This window comes from Bos grunniens, chromosome 24 (genome assembly GCF_055505025.1).
Source record: "Bos grunniens cultivar Pamir isolate PY7600 chromosome 24, Bosgru_T2T1.0, whole genome shotgun sequence".
In the NCBI taxonomy this organism is placed as follows: domain Eukaryota; kingdom Metazoa; phylum Chordata; class Mammalia; order Artiodactyla; family Bovidae; genus Bos; species Bos grunniens.
The window spans coordinates 21,582,281-21,605,914 of record NC_141188.1 but is presented as its reverse complement, the minus strand read 5'-3'; the positions used below and the strand labels follow the sequence as shown (position 1 = coordinate 21,605,914).

At 36.3% G+C, this 23,634-nt stretch overlaps 1 protein-coding gene across 17 annotated transcripts in view; it reads left to right on the top strand.

The window, feature by feature from the left end:
- Positions 1-23,634, top strand: part of KIAA1328 (KIAA1328 ortholog) — a 425,847-nt gene that overhangs the window by 254,448 nt on the left and 147,765 nt on the right. For 7 of the 17 annotated variants that reach the window (XM_086372653.1, XM_086372662.1, XM_086372663.1 and 4 more), the window contains 2 exons: positions 6,933-7,606; positions 13,037-13,144. In XM_086372653.1, coding sequence (XP_086228779.1) covers positions 6,933-7,606; positions 13,037-13,144 — 782 coding nt within the window. Of the gene's footprint in view, positions 1-4,980; positions 5,035-6,932; positions 7,607-13,036; positions 13,145-23,634 lie in introns of all 17 variants that reach the window. The other 10 variants (XM_086372652.1, XM_086372659.1, XM_086372660.1 and 7 more) reach the window with 3 other exon arrangements.

Genomic DNA, 23,634 nt, shown 5'->3' with positions numbered 1-23,634 from the left:
CCCATGTCTGATGTAGAGTATTGACATGAGCTTGGGAAAGTTGTGTTGATTCCTTGAACTTCATTTTCTCATCAGTAAAATGCCAATTAATACCTTATAAAATTGCTGTTAAGAATAATAGGTTAAATATGTAAAACATTTAACATAGAATATGGTAAACTCTGGGTTGAAAACAGCCAGAGTGACAGTGTGTTCTGGGAGCATGTTCTGCATTTAGTGGTCAGTGAAGGTGATCTGTTAGAGCTAAGTAGGCTTATCAGAAATAGTTTGCATGAAATTGTCTTCTGCAACCTTCATTTTTCATTTATTTTCAGTCCTTTAAGAATTACTTTGAATTATTAAATATATTGGTTCCAACAATAACTTCATGAAAGAAAATATCCAAATGACCAGCAAGCATATGTTCTTTAATATCATTACATATCAGGGAAATGGAAAATAAAGCAATTATGATATTTCAGTACACATACACCAGATAGACTAAAAATGAAACACACTAGCAAGTATTACTGTGAATGTGAAGTAAGTGCAACTCTCTTAATTTCCTGATGGGGGTGTGAAACAGAATGATCAGTTTAGAAAACTTACTGGCTATTTCTAACAGAGTTAAATATGTGCCACATGACTTCAAAAAAGAGAGAATATTTGTAGACTTTTGGATCGCAGCCATTCTGACTGGTGTGAAATGGTACCTCATAGTGGTTTTGATTTGCATTTCTCTGATAAAGAGTGATGTTGAACATCTTTTCAAGTGTTTGTTAGCCATCTGTATGTCTTCTTTGGAGAAATGTCTATTTAGATCTTTGGCCCATTTTTTGATTGGGTCATTTATTTTTCTGGAGTTGAGCTGTAGGAGTTGCTTATATATTTTTGAGATTAGTTGTTTGTCGGTTGCTTCATTTGCTATTATTTTCTCCCATTCTGAAGGCTGTCTTTTCACCTTGCTAATAGTTTCCTTTGATGTGCAGAAGCTTTTAAGTTTAATTAGGTCCCATTTGTTTATTTTTGCTTTTATTTCCAATATTCTGGGAGGTGGGTCATAGAGGATCCTGCTGTGATGTATGTCAGAGAGTGTTTTGCCTATGTTCTCCTCTAGGAGTTTTATAGTTTCTGGTCTTATGTTGAGATCTTTAATCCATTTTGAGTTTATTTTTGTATATGGTGTTAGAAAGTGTTCTAGTTTCATTCTTTTACAAGTGGTTGACCAGATTTCCCAGCACCACTTGTTAAAGAGATTGTCTTTAATCCACTGTATATTCTTGCTTCCTTTGTCAAAGATAAGGTGTCCATATGTGCGTGGATCCAAAAGTCTACAAATAATAAATGCTGGAGAGGGTGTGGAGAAAAGGGAACCCTCTTACACTGTTGGTGGGAATGCAAATTAGTACAGCCACTATGGAGAACAGTGTGGAGATTCCTTAAAAAACTGGAAATAGAACTGCCTTATGATCCAGCAATCCCACTGCTGGGCATACACACTGAGGAAACCAGAAGGGAAAGAGACACGTGTACCCCAATGTTCATCGCAGCACTGTTTATAATAGCCAGGACATGGAAGCAACCTAGATGTCCATCAGCAGATGAATGGATAAGAAAGCTGTGGTACATATACACAATGGAGTATTACTCAGCCATTAAAAAGAATATATTTGAATCAGTTCTAATGAGGTGGATGAAACTGGAGACTATTATACAGAGTGAAGTAAGCCAGAAGGAAAAACATAAATACAGTATACTAACGCATGTATATGGAATTTAGAAAGATGGTAACGATAACCCTGTGTACGAGACAGCAAAAGAGACACTGATGTATAGAACAGTCTTATGGACTCTGTGGGAGAGGGTGGGAAGATTTGGGAGAATGTCATTGAAACATGTGAAATGTCATGTATGAAACGAGATGCCAGTCCAGGTTCAGTGCACGATGCTGGATGCTTGGGGCTGGTGCGCTGGGAAGGCCCAGGGGGATGGTATGGGGAGGTTGGGAGGGAGGAGGGTTCAGGATGGGGAGCATGTGATTTTTTTTTAAAAATAAAAAAGAAAAAAAAATAAATAAATAAAATAAAATAAAATAGATAAAAAAAAAAAAAGAGAGAATATTGTATGAGAATATTCATAGAGGCTTTATTTTTAATAGTCCTAGACTGGTAAAAACCTAATCCAGTAAAAAGAATGGGTAAACAAATTTTGCTTAATTCATACAATGAAGTACTATGCAGAAATGAGAAAAGAATAAACTATTGATATACAAAGCAACATAGAAGATACTCAAATATTATGTTGAGCTTAAGAAGCCAGGTACAAAAGAGTAGCATGCAGTATGATTCCATTTGTATGAAGTTCAGCTTAGGTAAAACCAATCTGTGATCGTAAGAGTCAGAATATGGTTCCTCCTGGGAGTGTGAGGATGTGATATTGACGAGAAAGCACACAAAGGAACTTTCTAGGATATTGGAATTGTTCTACAATTTGATCTGGGTGATGATTACATGGGTAAATGCAAGTAAAGATCTGTGCATTTTATTATACATGTTATGCCTTCATTTAAAAAAAATCTAATGGTTTTTAAGTTAGTGTTATATATCTGAAAAATTCATATAAAACCCATATGCTAGAGACAGCAGTTTGGGATTTATTGTTAGTTTAAACCTTAGTTAAGAGAAGTTATATTTGTAAATATATAGAAAGCATGAAGCAGAAAGAAAAATACATCTGTTTCATTTGGGCCCACTGGGACTTCCATGTGTTCCAGAGGCAGTGTTTTTCAACTCTACTAATAAAATAATTTCTTATATTCATATTCCAACAGCAAGTTTTATTTCTTTTCTCTTCTTCCTTAGCAGCTCATGATTCAGCCTAATCATGGATTCTAATTTTCTTTTCTTTAGTTACTGTGACCTGTAACCCAATTTGAATTTTTCTCCTAAGCTGATAAAGTCAGCCCAGAGTTATTGAGAATGTACTTGCTATGTGCAAGCCCCAGTGCTACACATATAGATATAGATATGCCTTCAAAATTTGTTGTGGCAGGGAAGTCAGTGATAATAACAGTAGTGGTCATAGGAAACGTTTTAAAAATATGAACTTTATATTAAGCACTGTCCAAAGCACTTTATATTTAAATTATCTAATCATCACAACACCCTAAGAGACAATGCAAGATGTTAGTGTAAGACTGACATCCTTTGTATGAATGAGAAAGATGAAGGACGTCTCAACTATCTCAAGAAGTTCAACTCTGGCCCTACTGAAAACCTCACTGTAGCAAAATAAAGATTGATAACTGAACTCATTCTCTTTTAAGACAATTTAGAGATAATCTGTTGTAACTGAACATGCCCTCGGGTGATCTCAACCCCCACACACATACACACATGCACCACAGGGTTCTGCTTGAAAGAAGTTTGGGTAAATAGGTTTGTGTTTCCTTTTGTACATTAGTACCCTTATAGATAGACACTCTTGATAACTGCTCATCTGTCTCACCACAATGTTCAGTTTTGATGTAGGTGCTATTTTTAATCCTTATTTTACTGTTGAGGAACCTGAGGCTTGGGCAAGTTGAATAATATTCTATATAGTTTTTTATTGCTGTATAACAAGTTACTACAAACTTAGCAGCTTAAAACAGCACACATTTGCAGTCTTATCTTTTCTGTGGGTCTGTGAGTCTGGCACAGCTTAGTTGGATCCTATGCTCAGGGTCTTAGAAGGGTGCTGTCAAGGTGTCATTTGGGCTGTATTCAGCTGGGAGCTCTAGGTCCTCTTCCAAATTCACAAGGTTTCTGACAGAATTTATTTTCTTGTATGTGTATGGTAGATGCCTTGTTTTCTTGCTCCCTGTTGCCTGGAAACTGCCTTCTGCTCCAGAAGTCATTGCCATATGAGCCCCTCCATAAGCCCTCCCACCCTGTATATAATAGTTTGCCTCTGCTAATCCCAAGCCCCCATTCCTTCACTCCCCTACCTCTGTTCTCCCTTGGCAACCACAGGTCTGTTCTCTCTACCTGTGAGTCTGGGATTCTCTTCAGCTCAGTTCAGTTACTCAGTCATGTCCAACTCTTTGCAACCCCATGAACTGCACCACGCCAGACCTCACCAACTCCCGGAGCTTGTTCAAACTCATGTCCATCAAGTCCATGTTGCCATCCAACCATCTCATCTGTCATCCCCTTCTCCTCCTGCCTTCAATCTTACCCAGCATCAGGTGGCCAATGAGTATTCAGGACTGAGTCTGGGGTTAGCAGAGGCAAACTCTTACATATAGGATGGGCAAAAACAAGTTCCTACCATCTAGCTCAGGAAAGTATATTCAATATCCTGAATATGAAAGGGAGTATTTACTTTCATATTCTTTTCCATTATGTTTTGTCATAAATGAGTCACAGAAGAAATAGTACACAAGTACAACAAATAGTACACAAGTACACAAATAGTACAACAAGTACACTTCTTGTAGTACAGAAGAAATTAACACACATTTAAATCAACTATAGTTCAATAAAATCTACCAAAAAACAAAAAAACTCTCCCATAACACAATAGCTTATTTCTTCAAGACCAGCAAGAGAATCACTGACCTTGGGGAGAACACCAGACCTGCTATGAAAGGGCTTACCTGAGTAGGTCTGACCCACGTGAAATCATCTTCCTTTTTGTTAATTCAGAGTTAGCTGATAAGGAGCCTTACTTATATATGTAAAGTCCATTTTGGCATGTACGTGACATAACCACAGGATTGATCACTGATCATATTCACAAGTTCTACCCTGCTCAAGGCGAGGAGATAATACAGGGTGGGGACAACAAGATGATGGAAATCTTGGGGACCGTCTTAGAATTCTGCTTAGCAATATGCACAGCTCCCTAGCAGGTAATTGGCAAAGCAGTGTTCTCTTTGAGCAAAGCACGCATGGAAATGTTTACGTTGAAGTGCCTCTCAAAAACACAGAAGCTAACCACAAAAAAATTTTGTTTTAGAAATCTTCCAAATACCTGACATTTGTGAATAATGTAACAATCAGCACCATTAAAGTAAGTATAAGCTTCGTTAGTACCTAACAATGCACATATGTAAATAATGTTAAGTAACAAAAACGTGAATAAAAAATACTACATACATGGTATCTACAGTTATATTAATGATACGTGGATTAGAAAATATATGATGATGTAAAATAGTTGATTTATGTTTCTGGACTCAAAGCATTTATCTGTCATTTTAAAAGTATAACCTTTAAAAAGTCAGTTTATCACACAGAATAGCAGATGGTAAACATTTCTGTTGACAATAAGTGCTACGGAAGTTCAGAATAGGGGAGATTAATGTGGACTAGAGTTCTTCCTTAGGTGTAAAATAAGGTTAATTTTTTATGAGGTAGTTCATCATAAATTTTGCGCCCAAACTAGTTCCATTTATGTAGTTTGTCATCTGCTCAGTACACAAGATTGCATGCCTTCTATGAAGAGATCCAGGTCATCTCCACATATGTGGCTGATTCTCATTTAAACAGAACTTCTTTAACATTGTTTTAGAACTTCACTTGAAATCTTGAGTCATTGTACTAGCCCTCTTTTATTATAGGCTAGTAAGCATTGTATTGCCATATATCTGTTAGTTGATACTTTTTACCAATCAGTTCTTCATTTTCAACTATTGCAAAATAAATTAGTGGGATTTTTTTCCCCCCTCTCTGCTAGGTATCTCGATTATTCATTCTTCCTATAACTCTAGGATACATAACCATCTCAACTGTTTATGAATTAGTTCTTATTTTAAAAGTTGTGGCAAACCAAATAATGGCCTTCCAAATATGTCCATGTCCTAATTGCTGGAAACTGTGAATGTCACTGTATATGGCACAGAGACTCTGTATGACAAGAGACTTTACACATGCCATTCAGGATCTTAAGATGATGAAATTATCCAGGATTCCATGGGTAAGCCTGATATAATCAGAATGGTCCTTATAGGAGGGACAAAGGAGGAGTCTAATGGCCCACGGTACAGACCAGTGGTTCTTAGAGTTTGGTTCCAGGTTGGCAGCACCACCCAGGAGCTTGTTAACGGAGCACATTCTTCAGCTCTACTCTAGAGTTACTGAACTGGAAACTCTAGGGAGTAAACCAAGCAATTCACATTTAACAATCCCTCCAGGTGATTCTGATTCGTGCTAAAGTTTGAGCATCACTGCTAAAAGCTAAGTTTTGCTCTCCTGAGTAGAACAAGCTTGAGGCTAAAATGCTGGGAAAGTTCATTCTATTGGCTTGTCAAAGGTAATTTGCAACTGCTTCCTTTCCGCCTGACTTCTATCAGACTGTAATCATTTGAACAGCTTAATTGAGAAATCACTTATGTTTATAGCTGAAATTAAATGTTTTGTATTTAAATAACTACTTTTGATTAGAATCATATTTTGTGGAAAGTGGTTGGTTTTATCTGTGTACTGTAAAAATATTTATAAAAACTCATCAAATTTCTAGCAGTAACTAACATCCTATTCAGCATAAGGTGAAATGTTTTACATCAAATCTCATGCTGTGTAATGGCCAATCAAAAGTATTTAAGGTGGCTGAATGGATTTCTTGGCTTAGTATTCAAAATTAAACATTTTAAGATATTAACATTTACTGTTTTTCTTCTTCTCAAAGTTGATGTTATGTAACCCTTATTTGCAACTCCTAAAGTCTTGCTTAAGCAGTGAGTGGCAACACTTTCTTTTTCTCATCCTTGTGAATTTACTGAAATGTAGATTGTTTGAAAATGAGTTTAGCCTTGTGGCACATGTCTGTTTAGTTATGAATACTATCTTTATTAAGAAGATAAAAACACAGCTTTGTCTTGGTAAACATGTATCACTGATTCCTGAAGAGTCAAAAGAACTCCCTCTATTGTGCTCTTATTTGACAAGTGATCTTGTGGTTCCTTTTAGGTATCCAATAGGAAAAGCACTCTCCCATCTGCATCTTTGGAACTGGATGGCTCCTACTTGAGTGTACCCAAACCACAGATCAACACTCAAACCAAGCAGAGGCCTAAGTCTGCAAATCAGGACTCAGCTTTGGAATCCCTTGTAGAATTTAGGAATAATTCTTTGAAACCAGCAACCCTTCATTATTCCAAAGAGGATATGGGCAAGGTGCCCTCAGAGACCAGAACATTTAATTACAGATCCCCAGGGAAAAAACTAGTAGACGCAGTCCCTACAGAGAAAGCCCCTCCCAAAGAACTGAAGATGAAGGAATGCCAGCACCTTCAGGCTCCTCCGTCTGGTCAGTGTTGTGGCCATGGACTTTCTGAAAATGCAGATCATGTTTACGAGAGCCATCCGACAAACATGGGCCCTCAGCATTCCAAGACACACCTGGACTCGTGCAGGTACTGTGGGCTTTCCTGGGCGTCTCTGATGCATGGCCACGGGGCACTGCCACCTAATGAAAATGATATCAGAAAGCAGCTCTCAGAAGATAGAAGGCAGCAACTTATGCTTCAGAAAATGGAGCTGGAAATTGAAAAGGAGCGCCTTCAGCATCTGTTGGCCCAGCAGGAGACAAAACTTCTCCTGAAACAGCAGCAGCTTCATCAGTCTCGACTGGACTATAACTGGTGAGTTCTGCCTGTTTATTTCAGCAGTACCTGTAGTTTGGAGAATACAGTATAAAATGACAGCTGTGTTACTGTAACAGATGTGTAGGAACAGAAGTTCCTCAGAATCTTGGTTTGCTTAAGATGCATAGCAGCTATGACTTCCAAATAAATTGCACTGTCTTTTGGGGAAGAACTGAAAGACTACCTTGTCTTCCAAAATGTTAGCTTAGAGTATCTACTTCTCACCTGTCCGGTGTAGTTTTGGCTGGATTCTAAAGACAGTATTTTTCAACAATGTTACCATTACACAGAATACTTTGCTATTTGATGTCATTGTAGAGAATATTAAGCATTAAATAAAAACTTAAGATTTTAGGATGTAAAATAAGACTTACGTGTGACTAGGTGTCATCATTCCATATAACAAAGATAACCTGCTAAATTCAACCTTTTCTGATTATGAAGCATAACCTGTTCAATAGCCAATTATTATACACCTTCCCACATTTAAACTGCTCTTCCTCTGACAATTTTTCCCTAAGAACAATGTTTCAAAAGCTAAAGCCCTATTTAATATCATGTAGTGTTCATTATAGTTTTACATACAGAGTCAAAGTTTGTTATCTTAATTTCAAATACCAATAGATCAATGCAATTGTATTTAAACATAAGAAAATATAGCATTTATGTCTTTTTATAAGTAAATTTCAAGGAAAGGGTGTGTTGTATCTGTGTGTGTGTGTGTGTGTGTGTGTGTGTGTATCCCTGCCATTTTCTCCTTGGTCAAGCATACCTTTTCCCCTTTGTACACGTTCTTAGACATGTTGATCCTTACACACCTAATATTACCGTTATTTTCTTTTACTTCTTGGAGTTAATTTTCTTTCATTTTCGGATCCTGCTCAATATTTTTTAAATCCTAATGTCTTTGAAAGGTCCACCTTACTTGTTTTCTCCAGTGCAGTACTGACTTCCCTAGGAAGCAAATGTTATCTTCCTCTTTCTCTTCCTTTATGGTCAATTTTATTCTTCACTGTTGAACCTGGAGGCTTTTAAAGTAAGTGAAAATGAAGGCTCTTGTGACAGGATTGTCACCAAAGGCTGAAATGTTGCTCCAATTTTATGACCCCAATCTCCAGTCCTCCAGTTAACGTGTAGTTTCTCCTGAGAACTTCATTCTACAAACATTTATTGAATGTCTGCGTTATGTGAGGAATGGTTCTAGGTAGTTGAGATAGGTAAAAGAATTAAATGTAGACTTTAAAGAGATCACAGTCTAGCTGGGGAAAATGGATAATTTTATGTTGGACATCATGTTGAACAGCATTATGTATTCAAGTAATGCTCCTTAATGATAATAAACTGCTTGTTGTTCTCTTGATCATCCTATCTTAGATGAAAGCACTATGAAACACAAATTTTGAACAAGTTTTGTGTATAGAGATTTCTTAAAACTTTTTATTTTTAAATAATTACAATATTGATAGGAGTTGCAAAAATAGTACAGAGATTCTATGTGCCCGTCATCCAGTTTCTCCCAACGTCTACATTTTATACAACCATAGTATATTGTCAAAGCTAGGAAATTAACATTGATACAACAGGTGTGTGTGTTTCTATGTCATTTTATCACGTGTGAATTTGTGTAACCACTTCCACAGTCAAAACACAGAACTATTTCAGCACCACCAAGATTTCATTTGTACTACGCTGTTTTTTTTTGTTTTTTAATTTTGTATTGGAGCATGGTTGATTAACAGTGTGTTAGTTTTAGGAGTATAGGAAAGTAATACACATATAGATGTGTATTTTCTTTTTCCAACTATTTTCCCGATTAGATTATTACTATGTCCTCACCTGTTTTTAATATGTGTTATTTATTTATTTGGTTGGTTGCACTGGCTCTTTAGTTGTGGCACAGGAGGTCTTCCATCTTTGTTGTGACGTGAGACATCCTTAGTTGCAGCATGTGAACTCTTTGTTGCAGCCTGCAAACTCTGGGTTGTGGCATTCTGGTTTCCTGACCAGAAATGAAACCTGGGCCTCCTCCATTGGGATGGTGGAGTCTTAGCCACTGGACCACCAGGGAGGTCCGGGCTGTTAGAGTCACTCTTTGCCCCAACCTGTCCCTAACCCTGCTGCTGCTGCTGCTAAGTCTCTTCAGTCGTGTCCGACTCTGTGCAACCCCATAGACGACAGCCAACCAGGCTCCCCCGTCCCTGAGATTCTCCAGGGAAGAACACTGGAGTGGGTTGCCATTTCCTTCTCCAATGCATGAAAGTGAAAAGTAAGAGTCAAGTTGCTCAGTCGTGTCCGACTCTTTGCGACCCCATGGACTGCAGCCCACCAGGCTCCTCCATCCATGGGATTTTCCAGGCAAGAGTGCTGGAGTGGGGTGCCATTGCCTTCTCCGGTCCCTAACCATTGGAACTCCTATTCTGTTGTCTATTTCTAGATTGTTATTTTGAGAATTGTATATAAATGGAATTATACACAATGTTAAATTTTGATATTGGCTTTTCTCATTCAGCATAATGCTGAGATCCATCTAGATTGTTACATATATTGTACCTTTTGATTTCTGAGTACTAGTCCATGATATAGATGCACTGTGGTTTGTTTAACCATTTGTCTATTAGACAGTTTCCTTGTTTTCAGTTTTTTCAGTTACAAATAGAGCTTCCATGTACATTCTTATACAAGTTTTTGTGTGGCCTAAGTTTTTTGTGTCTACAAGTGAGAACTAGGAATATAATTGCTAAATCATATAAGAGATCATATTTAGCTTATACTCATTTAGTTTACAACACGGGAGACCCAGGTTCAATCCCTGAGTCGGGAAGATCCTCTGGAGAAGGAAATGGCACCCCACTCCAGTACTCTTGCCTGGAAAATCCCAAGGACGGAGAAGTGTGGTAGGCTACAGTCCATGGGGTCACAAAAGTCGGACACAGCTGAGCAACTTCACTTTCACTTTCGTTTAGTTTAAAATACTTCTCCTACCAGTAACATGAGAAAGATTGTTTCTCCACACCCTTGTCAGCATTTGATTGTGTCACAAATTTGTATTTGATGTCTTCTGCGCCTGTGTGCAGTGACATTTCTTTGTCATCTTAGTTTGCATTTTCCTTATGGCTGGTGATACTCAATATCCTTTCATTTGCTAGTTTGCCCTCTGTCCATTCTTTTGGGTAAACTGTCTCTTTAGTATCTCTTGCCATAGTCTAACTAGATTGTTTGGATTGTTTTCCTGTTGAGTTTTGAGAGTCCTTTATATATTCGAAATATATTAAGTCCTTTTTCAGATAGGTAGGTGGATTTGCAAGTAATTTCTCCTAGTCTCTTTTCTTTTCAGTCTCAAAAGGATCTTTCACAAAGCAAAAGTTTTAAATTTTGGTAACAGTTCATTTTTAATTTTTATTCCTTTTAGATTGCATGAAGTTTTTATGATGACCACTGGATTTTGTTAAGTATCTTTTATGAGATAATTGACATGGTTGTTTGATTTTTCTTTTTTAGCCTGCCAATACAGTGGATTGCATTGATTGCTTTTTTTAATATATATATATTGACCTAGCCTTATATCCCTGGAATAAATCTCCTGGGTTACAATGTATAATACTTTTTATGCATTCAGTTCAGTTCAGTCACTCAGTCGTGTCTGACTCTTTGCGACACCATGGACTGCAGCACACCAGGCTTCCCTATCCATCGCCAACTCCCAGAGCTTACTCAACTCATGTCCATCAAGTTGGTGATGCTATCCAACCATCTCATCCTCTGTCATCCCCTTCTCACGTCTTCAATCTTTACCACCATCAGGATCTTTTCCAATGAGTCAGTTCTTCGCATCAGGTGGCCAAAGTATTGGAGTTTCAGCTTCAGCATCAGTCTTTCCAATGAATATTCAGGATTGATTTCCTTAAGAATGGGCTGGTTTGATCTCCTTGCAGTCCAAGGGACTATCAAGCGTTTTCTCCAACACCATAGTTCAAAAGCATCAGTTCTTCAGCACTCAGCTTTCTTTATAGCCCAACTCTCACATCCATACATGCCTACTGGAAAAACCATAGCTTTGACTAGATGGACCTTTGTCAACAAAGTAACGTGCATTAACAATTTCTTTTTACTAATATTTTGTTGAGAATATTTACATCAATATTTCTGAGGTCTGTAGTTTTATTTTTTCATACCTTGTTTGTCTGGTTTTGGTATCAAGGTAATGTTCTTGTTGTTCAGTCGTGACTGACTCTTTGCAACCCCATGGACTATAGCATGCCAGGGTTCCCTATCCTTCACCAGCTCCCGAAGCTTGTTCAAATTTAGTCAGTGATGGCATCCAACCATCTCGTCCTCTGTCATCCCCTTCTCCTCTTGCCTTCAATCTTTCCCAGCATCAGGGTCTTTTCCAATGAGTCAACCATTGTCATCTGTCAACACACAACGATATTACATAATTATTGACTATATTCCCCACACTGTACATTTCAAAGCCATGAGTCATTTATTTTGCAACTGAAAATTTCTACCTCAGTCTCCCACACCCATTTCTCACCTCCCATGACCCTTTTCTCATCTGTTTGTTCTCTATATCTATGACTCTGTTTCTGTTTAGTTATGTTTGTTCTTTTGTTTTTTAGTGAAATCATACAGTATTTTTCTTTCTCTGTATGACCTATTTCCCTTAGCATAATACTCTCCAAGTCCATCCATGTTGTTACAGATGGCAGATTTTATTCTTTTTATGGCTAATACTCTGTTGTATACATATACTGCATCTTCTGTATCCATTCACCTACTGAGGGACACTTATGTTGCTTCTGTATCTTGGCTATTCAAGTAAATAATGCTGCAGTGAAAACAGGGATGCATATATCTTTTCTAATTAGTGTTTTTGGTTTCTTCAGATAAATACCAGGAATGGGATTGCTAGATCACATAGTAGTTCTATTTTTAATTAATTGAGGAATCTCTTGGTTTACTGAAGAGTCTCTGTACTGTTTTCCGTAGCAGCTGCACCGTTTACTTTCCCTGCAGCAGTGCACAAGTACTCCCTTTTCTTCACATCCTCGCCAGCACTTGTTTTCTTTTTCATAATGGCCCTTCTGGCAGGTGTGAGGTGATATCTCAGTGTGGTTTTATTTTCATTTCCCTAGTGATTAGTGATGTTAAGCATCTTTCATGTGCCATCTGTATATCTTCTTTGAACAAATGTCTATTCAGATCCTCTGCTGATTTTTTTTAACCTGGTGGTTTGGTGTTTTATTGCAGAATTGTATGCTTGTACTGTTTTGATGACTATAGCTTATAATAGAGTTTGAATCAGAAAATGCAATGCTCCTATCTTTGTTCTTCTTTCTCAAGGTTTGGCTATTCAGGCTCTTTTGTGGGTCCATACAGATTTTAGGATTGTTTGGTCTATTTCTATGTCTAAATTTATTTTTACAGGTTAAGGACTCAAGCTGTATTTAAATCAAGAGAACTGGTTGCTAATAAAGAGATTACTAAACCTCAAGAGCTCAGTCTGGATGTGAATGGGAGTGGCTCTGGACCAAGGTAAATTTGGGCGGTTGGTGAAGGTACAGTATATAGGACACAGATCTTAAGGATATGCTTGGTATATATTTATAGCTTCATACTGGTGAGTCTAGTTTTCTGATCATATGTATAAATATATTCACATTATAAAACTTTGAAAAATATTGATAAGTGTAAAGAAGAAAATAAAAATCTCTCATAATCCTTCCATTCAGAGAGAGTCCTTTGAACCCTTTTTCCCATTCTGTCTCTTTTATAATATTATTTTCTATATTACAGTAGGTATTATGCTTATACCAAATTTATTTTTTGCTTTTTTCAGTGTATCATAATTTCTGATGTCCTTTATAATGAAAAACTTGATGTTAATTCATTTAAAAAATATTTATATGTGTCAGCTGTTACTCAGTGTTTATTAAGTAACCTATTATTAGATAATACAAGGTTTTAGGTCTCAAAGAGTTGGACATGACTGAGTGACGTTTGCTTTCACTTTCACTATAGATTATGCTTTGAAGAAAATTTCTGTAAATACATTTCTTACCTATCTCCACCTATTTCCTGGGCATAGATTTCTGCAAACAGAACTACTAGCTTAAAGTACATGTGAATCCTTTTAAAATTCATGATTCACATTGCCAAATGGCTTTTCATAAAAATTAAATTAACTTAAACTCCCAAACCAATGTTTAAGAATGCTATTTTCATGAAATATAAAGAATTTTTGGCCGATATTTTTTCAAATACATTTTTTGTTCTTATTCTCTTTATCCTCTCCATTTGGAACTCTGTTTATATGTATATTACTGTAGATCTTTACTCTGCTAACTTTTGGAAACCTATTTTTCTTTATTCATATTGAATAATTTCTATTGATCTATCCTCAAATTCATCAAATCTTTTGTTGTTCCTAATTTGCTCATAAGCCCATACAGAGATTTTTTTTTTTTTTTAATTTCGGATACTGGATTTTTTGGGTTTAGAATTTCCATTTGTATGTTTGTTATACTTTCTATTTCTATGTTAAATTTTTCTATTTTATCCATTACAAGTGTATTTTTTCCTTAAACTCTTTGTCTGCTAATTTTAACACCTGGTTCATCTTGAGGTTTGTCTCCACTGATTGAATTTTCTTTGAGTTGGACATGTTTTCCAGTTTCTTTATATGTTTAGTAATTTTGGGTCATTTCCTGGTCATTGTGAATAACTAGAATTCAGTTGTAAAGGCATATCTCATTTTATTATGCTTCACTTTATCGTGCTTCACAAATAATTTTATATTTTACAAATTGAAGGCTTTTGGCAATCTTGCCTCAAGTAAGTCTTTCAGCACCATTTTTCCAACAGCATTGGTCACTTTGTGTCTCTGTGTTACATTTTGTTAATTCTGACAATGTTGCTAACATTATTACTGTTGTTGTTGCTAATAGTAGTAGTATTATATTTGTTATAGTGCTTGGTGATCTTAGGTTGTACTATTGCAAAAGGATTATAACTTGCTGAAAGCTCAGATGATGATTAACTAGCATCTTTTTAGCTATAAAGTACTTTTTAATTAAAGCTTGTCATTTTTTTACAAATATGCTATTGCACATTTAATAGACTACAGTAGAATGTAAACAAAATTTTTATATGTACCAGGAAACCAAAATATTTGTCTGACTCCCTTTTTTGCAATATTCACTTTATTGTGGTGGTCTGGAACCAAAACTGCGATGTCTTCAAGGTATGCCTGTATTTATCTGAACAATGGTAATATTTTGTGTACGTGTGGGCAGTTAATTTAACTGAACTCCAAGTTCTGTGTCCCTGGAGTAATTGGTGATGATAATCACTGTTGAGTTATTTTAACTTTAATTGCGATGCTTGAGTCTGCCCTGATCATGGGCTTCCCATGGAGCTCAGCTGGTAAAGAATCTGCCTGCAATGTGGGAGACCTGGGTTCGATCCCTGGTTGGGAGGATCCCCTGGAGAAGGGTGTAGCTACCCACTCCAGTATTCTGGCCTGGAAAATTCCGTGGTCTATATTGTCCATGGGGTCATAAAGAGTTGGACAAGACTGAGACTTTCACTTTCATTTTTCAGGATGCTTGAGTCTGCTCTGATCATGTGTAAGTTCAGGGGTCAGCCTGACCTGGCAAGATTGTTACATGGAATTTAAGCCTTTCCTATTTCTCTCCTCTCCAAGATTTTTCACTTTTTAGCTCCTTTCGTCAGCCTATACTCTATCCTCTTGTTCTTTAAGCCTGCTTTCAGCTAAAAACCATTTAAAAAATTGGGAACTCACCCAGTGCCACTGTTTTCTTTCAAGTGCTGACCCTCTAGCAGTTTCTGCCTGCTGTTGGCCACACTGCTTTTCAGTGTGTTCAAGTTATTTTTTTCCTCCCAGAGTTTATAGTTGTTTCATATAGGAGATTTGGACCTGTAGAAGCTCCTCAACCATTATCAGGAGCAGAACCCAAGAATTCTTATTTTTGCACATTTTTGCTGTAATTAATTTTTTCAGTTGTGGTAAAATACACATAAAATTTACCATCTCACCCATTTTTTAGTTTACTGTTCAATAATAGTAAACTTATTTACAGTGTTGTGAAGCCAGTCTCCAGAACTCTTTTATCCTGCAAAACTGAAACTCTGTGACCATTAATAACTACTCTTAATTTCCTCTTACACCTGGCCCCCGGCAACAGCCATTTTCTTTTCTGTTTCTAGGTACCTCATGTAAGTAGAATCATGCAGTATTTTTGTTGCTTATAATTTATCATTTTTATTGAAGTATAGTTGATTTATAATGTTATGTTAGTGTCAGGTATACAGTGAAGGGATTCAGATATATATATATATATATATATATATATATATAATATTTTTCAGATTCTTTTTGTGTGTAGGTTATTACAAAATAGCAAGTATAGTTCCCTGTGCTATACAGTAATAGGTCCTTGTTTCTTTTATATATATTATTGTGTATATGTTACTCCCAAATTTCTAATTTATCTCTCCTCAGCACCTTTCCCCTTTGGTAATCATAAGTTTGTTTTCTATGTCTGTGACTCTATTTCTGTTTTGTAAATAAGTTCATTTGTATCACTTTTTTAGATTCCATATTTAAGTAATACCATAGGACATTTGTTCCTCTCTAACTTTCTTCACTCAGCATGATAATCTCTAGGTCCATCAATGTTGCTGCAGGTGGCATAATTTTATTCTTTTTTATGGCTGAGTAATACTCTGGGGTGTGTGTGTGTGTGTGTGTGTAAGAGTGTGAGTGTGATGTGGTATATAGTCGACGTCTTTATCCATTCATCTGTCAGTGGGCATTTAGACTGTTTCCATGTCTTGGCCATTGTCAATAGTGCTGCAGTGAATATTGGGGTACATGTATCCTTTCTTTTCTGTACTGTTACTATCACTTTTAATTTTTAAAATTTGTATTGGAGTATAGTTGATTTATAATATCGTGATCGTTTCAGGTGTACAGCAAAGTAAAGCAATTATACATACACATATATCCCATATAGGCCACTGCAGAGTGTTGACTAGAGTTCCCTGTGCTATACGGTAGGTCCTTATTAGTTACGTAGTTTATATATATAGTAGGTGTGTATATGTCAATCCCAATTTCTCCCTCCCTCCTCTTGGTAAGGAGGGATAACCATGTTTATCCCTGATAAAACACTGATAACCATGTTTGTTTTCTACATCTGTCACTCTCTTTGTTTTGTAGATAAGTTCATTTGTACCCTTTTTATAGATTCCACCTATAAGTGATATCATGTGCTATATTTTTTTTTTGCCTGACTTACTTCACTCAGTACAACAATCTCTAGGTGCATCCATGTTACTGCAAATGGCATTATTTTGTCATTTTTATGCTGAGTAATATTTTATTGTATATATGTATCACATCATCTTTATCCATTCCTCTGTTGATGAACATTTAGCTTGCTTCCGAGTCCTAGCTATTGTAAATAGAGTGTTGTGATGAACATTGGGGTGCATGTATTGTTTCAAATTACGGTTTTTTCTGGGTGTGTGCCCAGGAGTGGGATGGATTCCTGGGTCATATGGTAGCTTTCTTTTTTATATATATATAGAGAAAGTCATCTTTATTAAAGTTCATGATTACATTAGAAACTGACATGGATTTCTTTAAGATATGCAGATTCTCACGGGCACCTGCTTTCTACTTTTGAGGATAATAAAGAGGTCAATATCTTAATGTTATTACATCAACTTTTCACCAGATAGGAAACCTGAAAAGGTCTCTTGGGCCTTCCAGGTCACTATACTCTATACAGACCTGCCCATGTAGTCTCTTGAATTTACAATTTGAAATTTGCAATTTCTTATAAATTCAATAAGTTCCTGGGCAACAGAACATTATAACTCTGCTGGTTTTTAAGGTGCAGTTCCAAGGTTAAATATTGTACCTATACATTTCCAAATCACCCAGGCTTATCTTTCCAGGAACGTATTGCTCATTTTACTTGGTGTTTCAGATGGTAAAGAATCTACCTGCAAGGCAGGAGTTTCTAGGTTCAATCCCTGGGTCAGGAAGATCCCCATGAACAAGGGAATGGCTTCCACTCCAGTGTTCTTGCCTGGGGAATTCCATGGATAGAGGAGCCTGGCAGGCTACAGTCCATGGGGGTCCCAAAATTTTCACTTTAGTAATCTCCCTGTCAAAGAAAGACCCCAAAGTATTGCTAACTAAAAAGTTAAGTGAGGCTCCTCTTCTTTCCCCAAATCAAGTTGTATGTGGAATCCCAAACAAAATGCTAGTTCCAAGCACACAGGCTAGTGGTCTCCCAAAAAGCTCTTTTTAGTTTTTGAGGAACCTCCATACTGTTCTCCATAGTGACTGTAGCAATTTACATTTCCACCAACAGTGTAGGAGGGTTCCCTTTTCTCCATACCCTCTCCAGTATTTATTATTTGTAGACTTTTTGATAATGGCTGTTCTGACTTGTGTGAGGTGATAGCTCAGTGTAGTTTTGATTTGCATTTCTCTACTAATTAGCAGTGTTCAGCATCTTTTCATGTTCAGTTTGGCCATCTATATGTTTGCGTTGTTGTTGTTATTTAGTCACTAAGTTGTATCTGACTCTCTGTGATCCCGTGGACTGAGCCCATCAGACTCTTCTGTTCATGGGATTCCCCAAACAAGAATACGGGAGTGGGTTGCCATTTCCTTCTCCAGGTGGTCTTCCTGACCCAGGAATTGAACCTGCAACTCCTGTTTGGCAGGCAGATTCTTTACTATTGAGCCACCTGGAAAGTCAGTATAGTCTTCTTTCGAGAAACGTCTATTTAGATCTTCTGCCCATTTGTTTATTGGGTTCATTTTTGATATTGAGCTGTATGAGTTCTTTGTATAGTTTGGAGATTTATCCCTTGTCAGTTCCTTTCAAATATTTCCTCCCATCCTGTATGTTGTCTTTTCTGATTTCCTTTGCTGTGCAAATGCTTTTGGGTTTAATTAAGTCCCATTTGTTTATTTTTGTTTTTATTTTCATTACTTAGAAGAGAGATCCAAAAAGATATTGCTGTAATCTGTATCAGAGCATTCTGCCTATGTTTTCCTGTAAGAGTTTATCGTACCCAGCCTTGCACCTATACCAGTGTATACTCCTGTCTCCTCTGTCACAGATTAATTCACCAGGTACATGGGTTTATTTCTGGACATTCTATCCTGTTCCATTGATCTATATTTCTGTTTTTGTGCCAATACCAAGCTGTCTTGATTACTGTAGCTTTTTAGTATAGTCTGAAACCCCAGAGTCTGATTCTTCCAGCTCCATTTTTCTTTCTCCAGGTTGCTTTGGCTATTTGGGGTCTTCTGTATTTCCATACAAATTATAAAATTTTTTGTTCTAGTTCTCTGAAAATTGCCATTGGTAATTTAACAAGAATTGCATTGAATCTTAGATTGCCTTGAGTAGGATAGTCACTTTAATGACCCTGAGTCTTCCAACCAGGAGCATTTTATATCTTTCCATCTGTTTTGTCATCTTTGATTTCTTTCATCAGCATCTTACAGTTTTTAGAATGCAAGTCTTTTGTTTCCTTAACTAAGTTTATTTTCAGGTATTTTATCTTTTTTGACGTGATGGGGAATGAAATCGTTTCCTTAATTTCCCTTTCTGGCCTTTCACATGTAGAAATGCTACGTGTTTTTGTATATTAATTTTGTATCCTGCAACTTTACCAAATTCATTGATGAGCTCTAGTAGCCAACTTATTGGAAAAGACTCTGATGTGGGGAAAGACTGAAGGCAAAAGGAGAAGGGGGCAGCAGAAGATGAGATGGTTAGATAGCATCACTGACTAAATGGACATGAACTTGAGCAAACTCCAGGAGATAGTGAAGGACAGGGAAGCCTGACGTGCTGCAGCCCTTGGGGTTGCAAAGAGTTGGACACAACTTGGCGACTGAACAGCAACAACAGCAGTTTTCTGGTAATGTCTTCTCTGATTGCTGTGGCTAGGACTTGCAAAACTATGTTGAATAAAAGTGGTGAGAGTGGGCATCCTTGTCTTTTTCCTGATCTTAGGGAAAGTGCTTTCAGCTTTTCATCATTGAGTATGATGTTGGCTGTGGGTTCTATTATGACTTCTGTTATGTTGAGATAGGTTCCCAATATTTGTCTTTTTGTGGCTTGCCAAAGTTTAATTTTATCTTATTACTATTGAAATCAAGCATGTACATAATTTAAAAAGTCAGTTGTTTAAAAAAATAAATAAATAAAAAGTCAGTTGTTTAAGAAGGCTTATGCAAAAATAGTGGGGTGCTCTACTACTCCTTCTTAATCCCAATTTCCACTCATTAGAGATAAAATTTTTCACTACTTTGGATGTTTTTTAATCTATTTATTCTAGTATTTATATCCATATTTTAAAATATCAGACATAAGCCGGCATTAAGTATTGACTTTCTGCTATGAAAGATGAATTAGTTAGCTCTCACAGGTAACGATCTACATGCTGTCTCCCTCTTTTCTCCTTTTTCCCTCCCTTGCTCTTCTCTCTCCTTCACTCTCTTCCCCTTCCTCTCTCTCTCTTACGTTCATACCCACACACATACTGTTTCTTTTGTCTACTCAGTATAGCTATATAACAATTTGTTTGCAATAAAATTATAGATATTTTCTATATACCTGAGCCAGCTACTTTACAGTTATTAAATTTAATTTTTATATAATTAATTTTTTTCAGAGTTTAGAAATGCTTTAATTTTCCATGCACTCATTCATTTATTAATTCACTGAAATATTCATAATGTTTCTCACTATATTCTAGGCACTTTCAAGACTTTGGGTTAATATAGCAGTAAACAAAACACCAAAATTTCTGGCCTTAGAACTGTCATGTCTTTCCATTCCCCAATTCACCCAGAAAGTATAATTATCTGAATATATTCAGATATATCAATTATTCTATCGTATCTATTTTTTTTTAATATTTCCCCTTGGGGCCTTCCATAGTTCTGCTCTATTCTGAACTGGTTTTTCTCTAAGCTTGATGTTTAGAGATTTCATCCTGAAATTTTCCTTATCCATCATCCTGGAAGTTTTCTTTACTGTTCTGTGCTATATTCCTCTTTTGCTGGTTCACATGTCCACTTTTTGGTTTATACTCATCTTCCTTAATCATGTCCTTCAATAGCTGACAAGGAGTACAGAGGCAATAGTTTTTTGAGACTTTATACCTCTAGAAAATGCCTTACATCTTTCTTCACATTTAATGTATAGTTTAGCTGCATGCAGAATTCTTGGTTGGTAATTAATGTTCCTCTGAGGAGATTGAAGGTTATATTCTATTATCTTCTAGTTTCTAGTATTACCGTTAAGAGTTTGGTGCAGTTTGATTCTTTATCTTTTTTATGTGACCTATTCTTCACTGTTCTCCATGGACGCTATTAAAGTCTTATCCTTCTTTGCATTATTCTAAAAATTAATGCTGATGTGTGTCGGGTGGGCCTTCTGTCATTTGTTACGCTATTAGCCAGATGTTGAATCTCTTGGAATTGCTCGTTTTCTTTTTTTTCTCTTGTCTTTCATATCTATGTTCTTTTTATACTTTCTAAAAGACTTCTTGAAGTTTATTTTTTAATCTTTCTGTTAAATTTTTTGTACTATTATTTCCAAGAATTTTTTATTATCTAAATTTAAGAAAAAATAAAACACAGGCATCTTGCAGTGTTTTTTCTTATTTCTGAGGATTTTAATAGTTCTTAAAATTTCTTTTCTTCTAAGGCTTATTGTGTCTATTTTCAACAAGTTCAGGATTCCTTTTTCCGCATGTGTCTGATGATCCATTTATATTTGCAAACAAAACAGTGAAAAGCTATTGAAAGTTCTCAGTATATATAAGCAGGGCTTATCAACTGATGGACTTCAAGCCAGCTTAAAACTCAGCATTTAAAAAACTAAGATCATGGCATCCAATCCCATCACTTCATGGCAAATAGAGAAAAAGTGGAAAAAGTGACAAGATTTTATTTTCTTGGGCTCTGAAATCAATGCACATAGTGACTGCACCCATGAAATTAAAAGATGCTTACTCCTTGGAAGAAAAGTTATGACAAACATAGACAACATATTAAAAAGTAGAGATATCATTTTGTCGACAAAGGTCCCAATAGTCAAAGCTATGGTTTTTCCAGTAGTCATGTACAGATGTGAGAGTTGGACCATGATGAAGGCTAAGTAATGAAGAATTGATGCTTTCAAACTGAGAGTTCCTTGGACAGCAAGGAGATCAAACCAGTCAATCCTAAAGGATATCAACCCTGAATATTCACTGGAAGGACTAATGTTGAATCTCCAATACTTTGGCCACCTGATGTGAAGAGCCAACTCATTGGAAAAGACACTGATGCTGAGAAAGATTTGAGGGCAGGAGAAGAAGTGGGCAACAGAGGATGAGATGATTGGATGGCATCACCAACTCAATGGACGTGAGTTTGAGCAAGCTCTGGGAGATACTGAAGGACAGGGAAACCTTGCATGCTGCAGTCCATGGGGTCGCAAAGAGTGGACATGACTTAGCAACTGAACAATAACACACCAACCATTTAGCCAGCAAATATTTCAGTTTTGATTTTTCAGATTGATTGAGTTTGAACTTATATGTCTGATTTCTGGGCTTTTAAAATATTGCAACATCTCTTTATTTGTTATCCTTTCCTCTTTATTTCTCTGTAACCTCATTATTTTGTGTCTTTTTTGTTGTTGTTGTTCTTTTACAATTATTTGAGAGATGTCAGAAAAGAGTAGAGGTTTATTTTCGATCAACCATGTAAATTGGCTCTCCAATGGTAATTTGTATAGTTAAGGAGTATTTGGGAGTTTAATAGAAAGATGGAATCCTGAGGGAGGAGGGTTCAGGATGGGGAGCACATGTATACCTGTGATGGATTCATTTTGATATTTGGCAAAACTAATACAATTATGTAAAGTTTAAAAATAAAATAAAATTTTAAAAAAATTTAAAAAAAAAGAAAGATGGAATCCTATTGTAATTTTCAATTATTCAGTATTCAATTAAGATAAATGTTTTTTCTAAATATTTATTAACACTTTGTGTTTCTTTGTAAAATTTTCATTTCCTGACTATATCCATATTTTCTGTGTCAGGGTTTTATATTTCTTCTTTAGTTGATGTGTAAGAACTTTTATTATATTTGTTTTTAACTTAAAATAATTCCTTACTTATTTTTAGTGCTACTCATGTTTACCTATATTCTTCATATATTTACTTGCTTGCTGTGGTAGGGAAGATATTTAAAATGCTGGTAAGTCAAAAGAAAATAAAACATACCCATGATATCATCTAGAGGTAATCCTAGTATGTAGCTTCTAGGTAGTATTTTTTTAAAGTATGTGATGCATGTTTATATTATACATTTTGCCTTATAATTCACCTTATTTTTAGTTAAATGTTATCTAACGTTCTAAAGAACAGTGCTTTCTCTATTAAAAGTAAAACATCCAAAGACACATTAAGAAAAAAGCAGTCATCTTTCATTCACTATCCTGTTCCCTATCTTGATTGTCTTGGTAGAATTAGTCTTAGCACTCTAGTGTTTATTGTTCTATACCTTTTTTATGCTTACATGTATTAATATGTGTGCTGTGCTAAAAGTCATTTCAGTCGTGTCTGACTTTTTGTGGCCCTTGGAACTGCAGCCCGCCAAGCTCCTCTGTCCATGGGATTCTCCAGGCAAGAATACTGCAGTAGTTTACCTGTACTCTCCTCCAGGGGATCTTCCCAACCTGGGAATCGAACCTGCATCTCTTATGTCTCCTACATTGGCAGACAAGTTCTTTACCACTAGCACCACCTGGGAAGTCTGTTTTAATATATACAGCATCTATGTACATTGAGATCAAACTGAACTCATTCATCTTTTTTAACTTCACTTAATGATGCTTTAATAGACATTTGTCAGGTTCTTAGAGTTTTTGTAAAACTGTGGTAAGCAGAATAATTGTCCTCCAAAA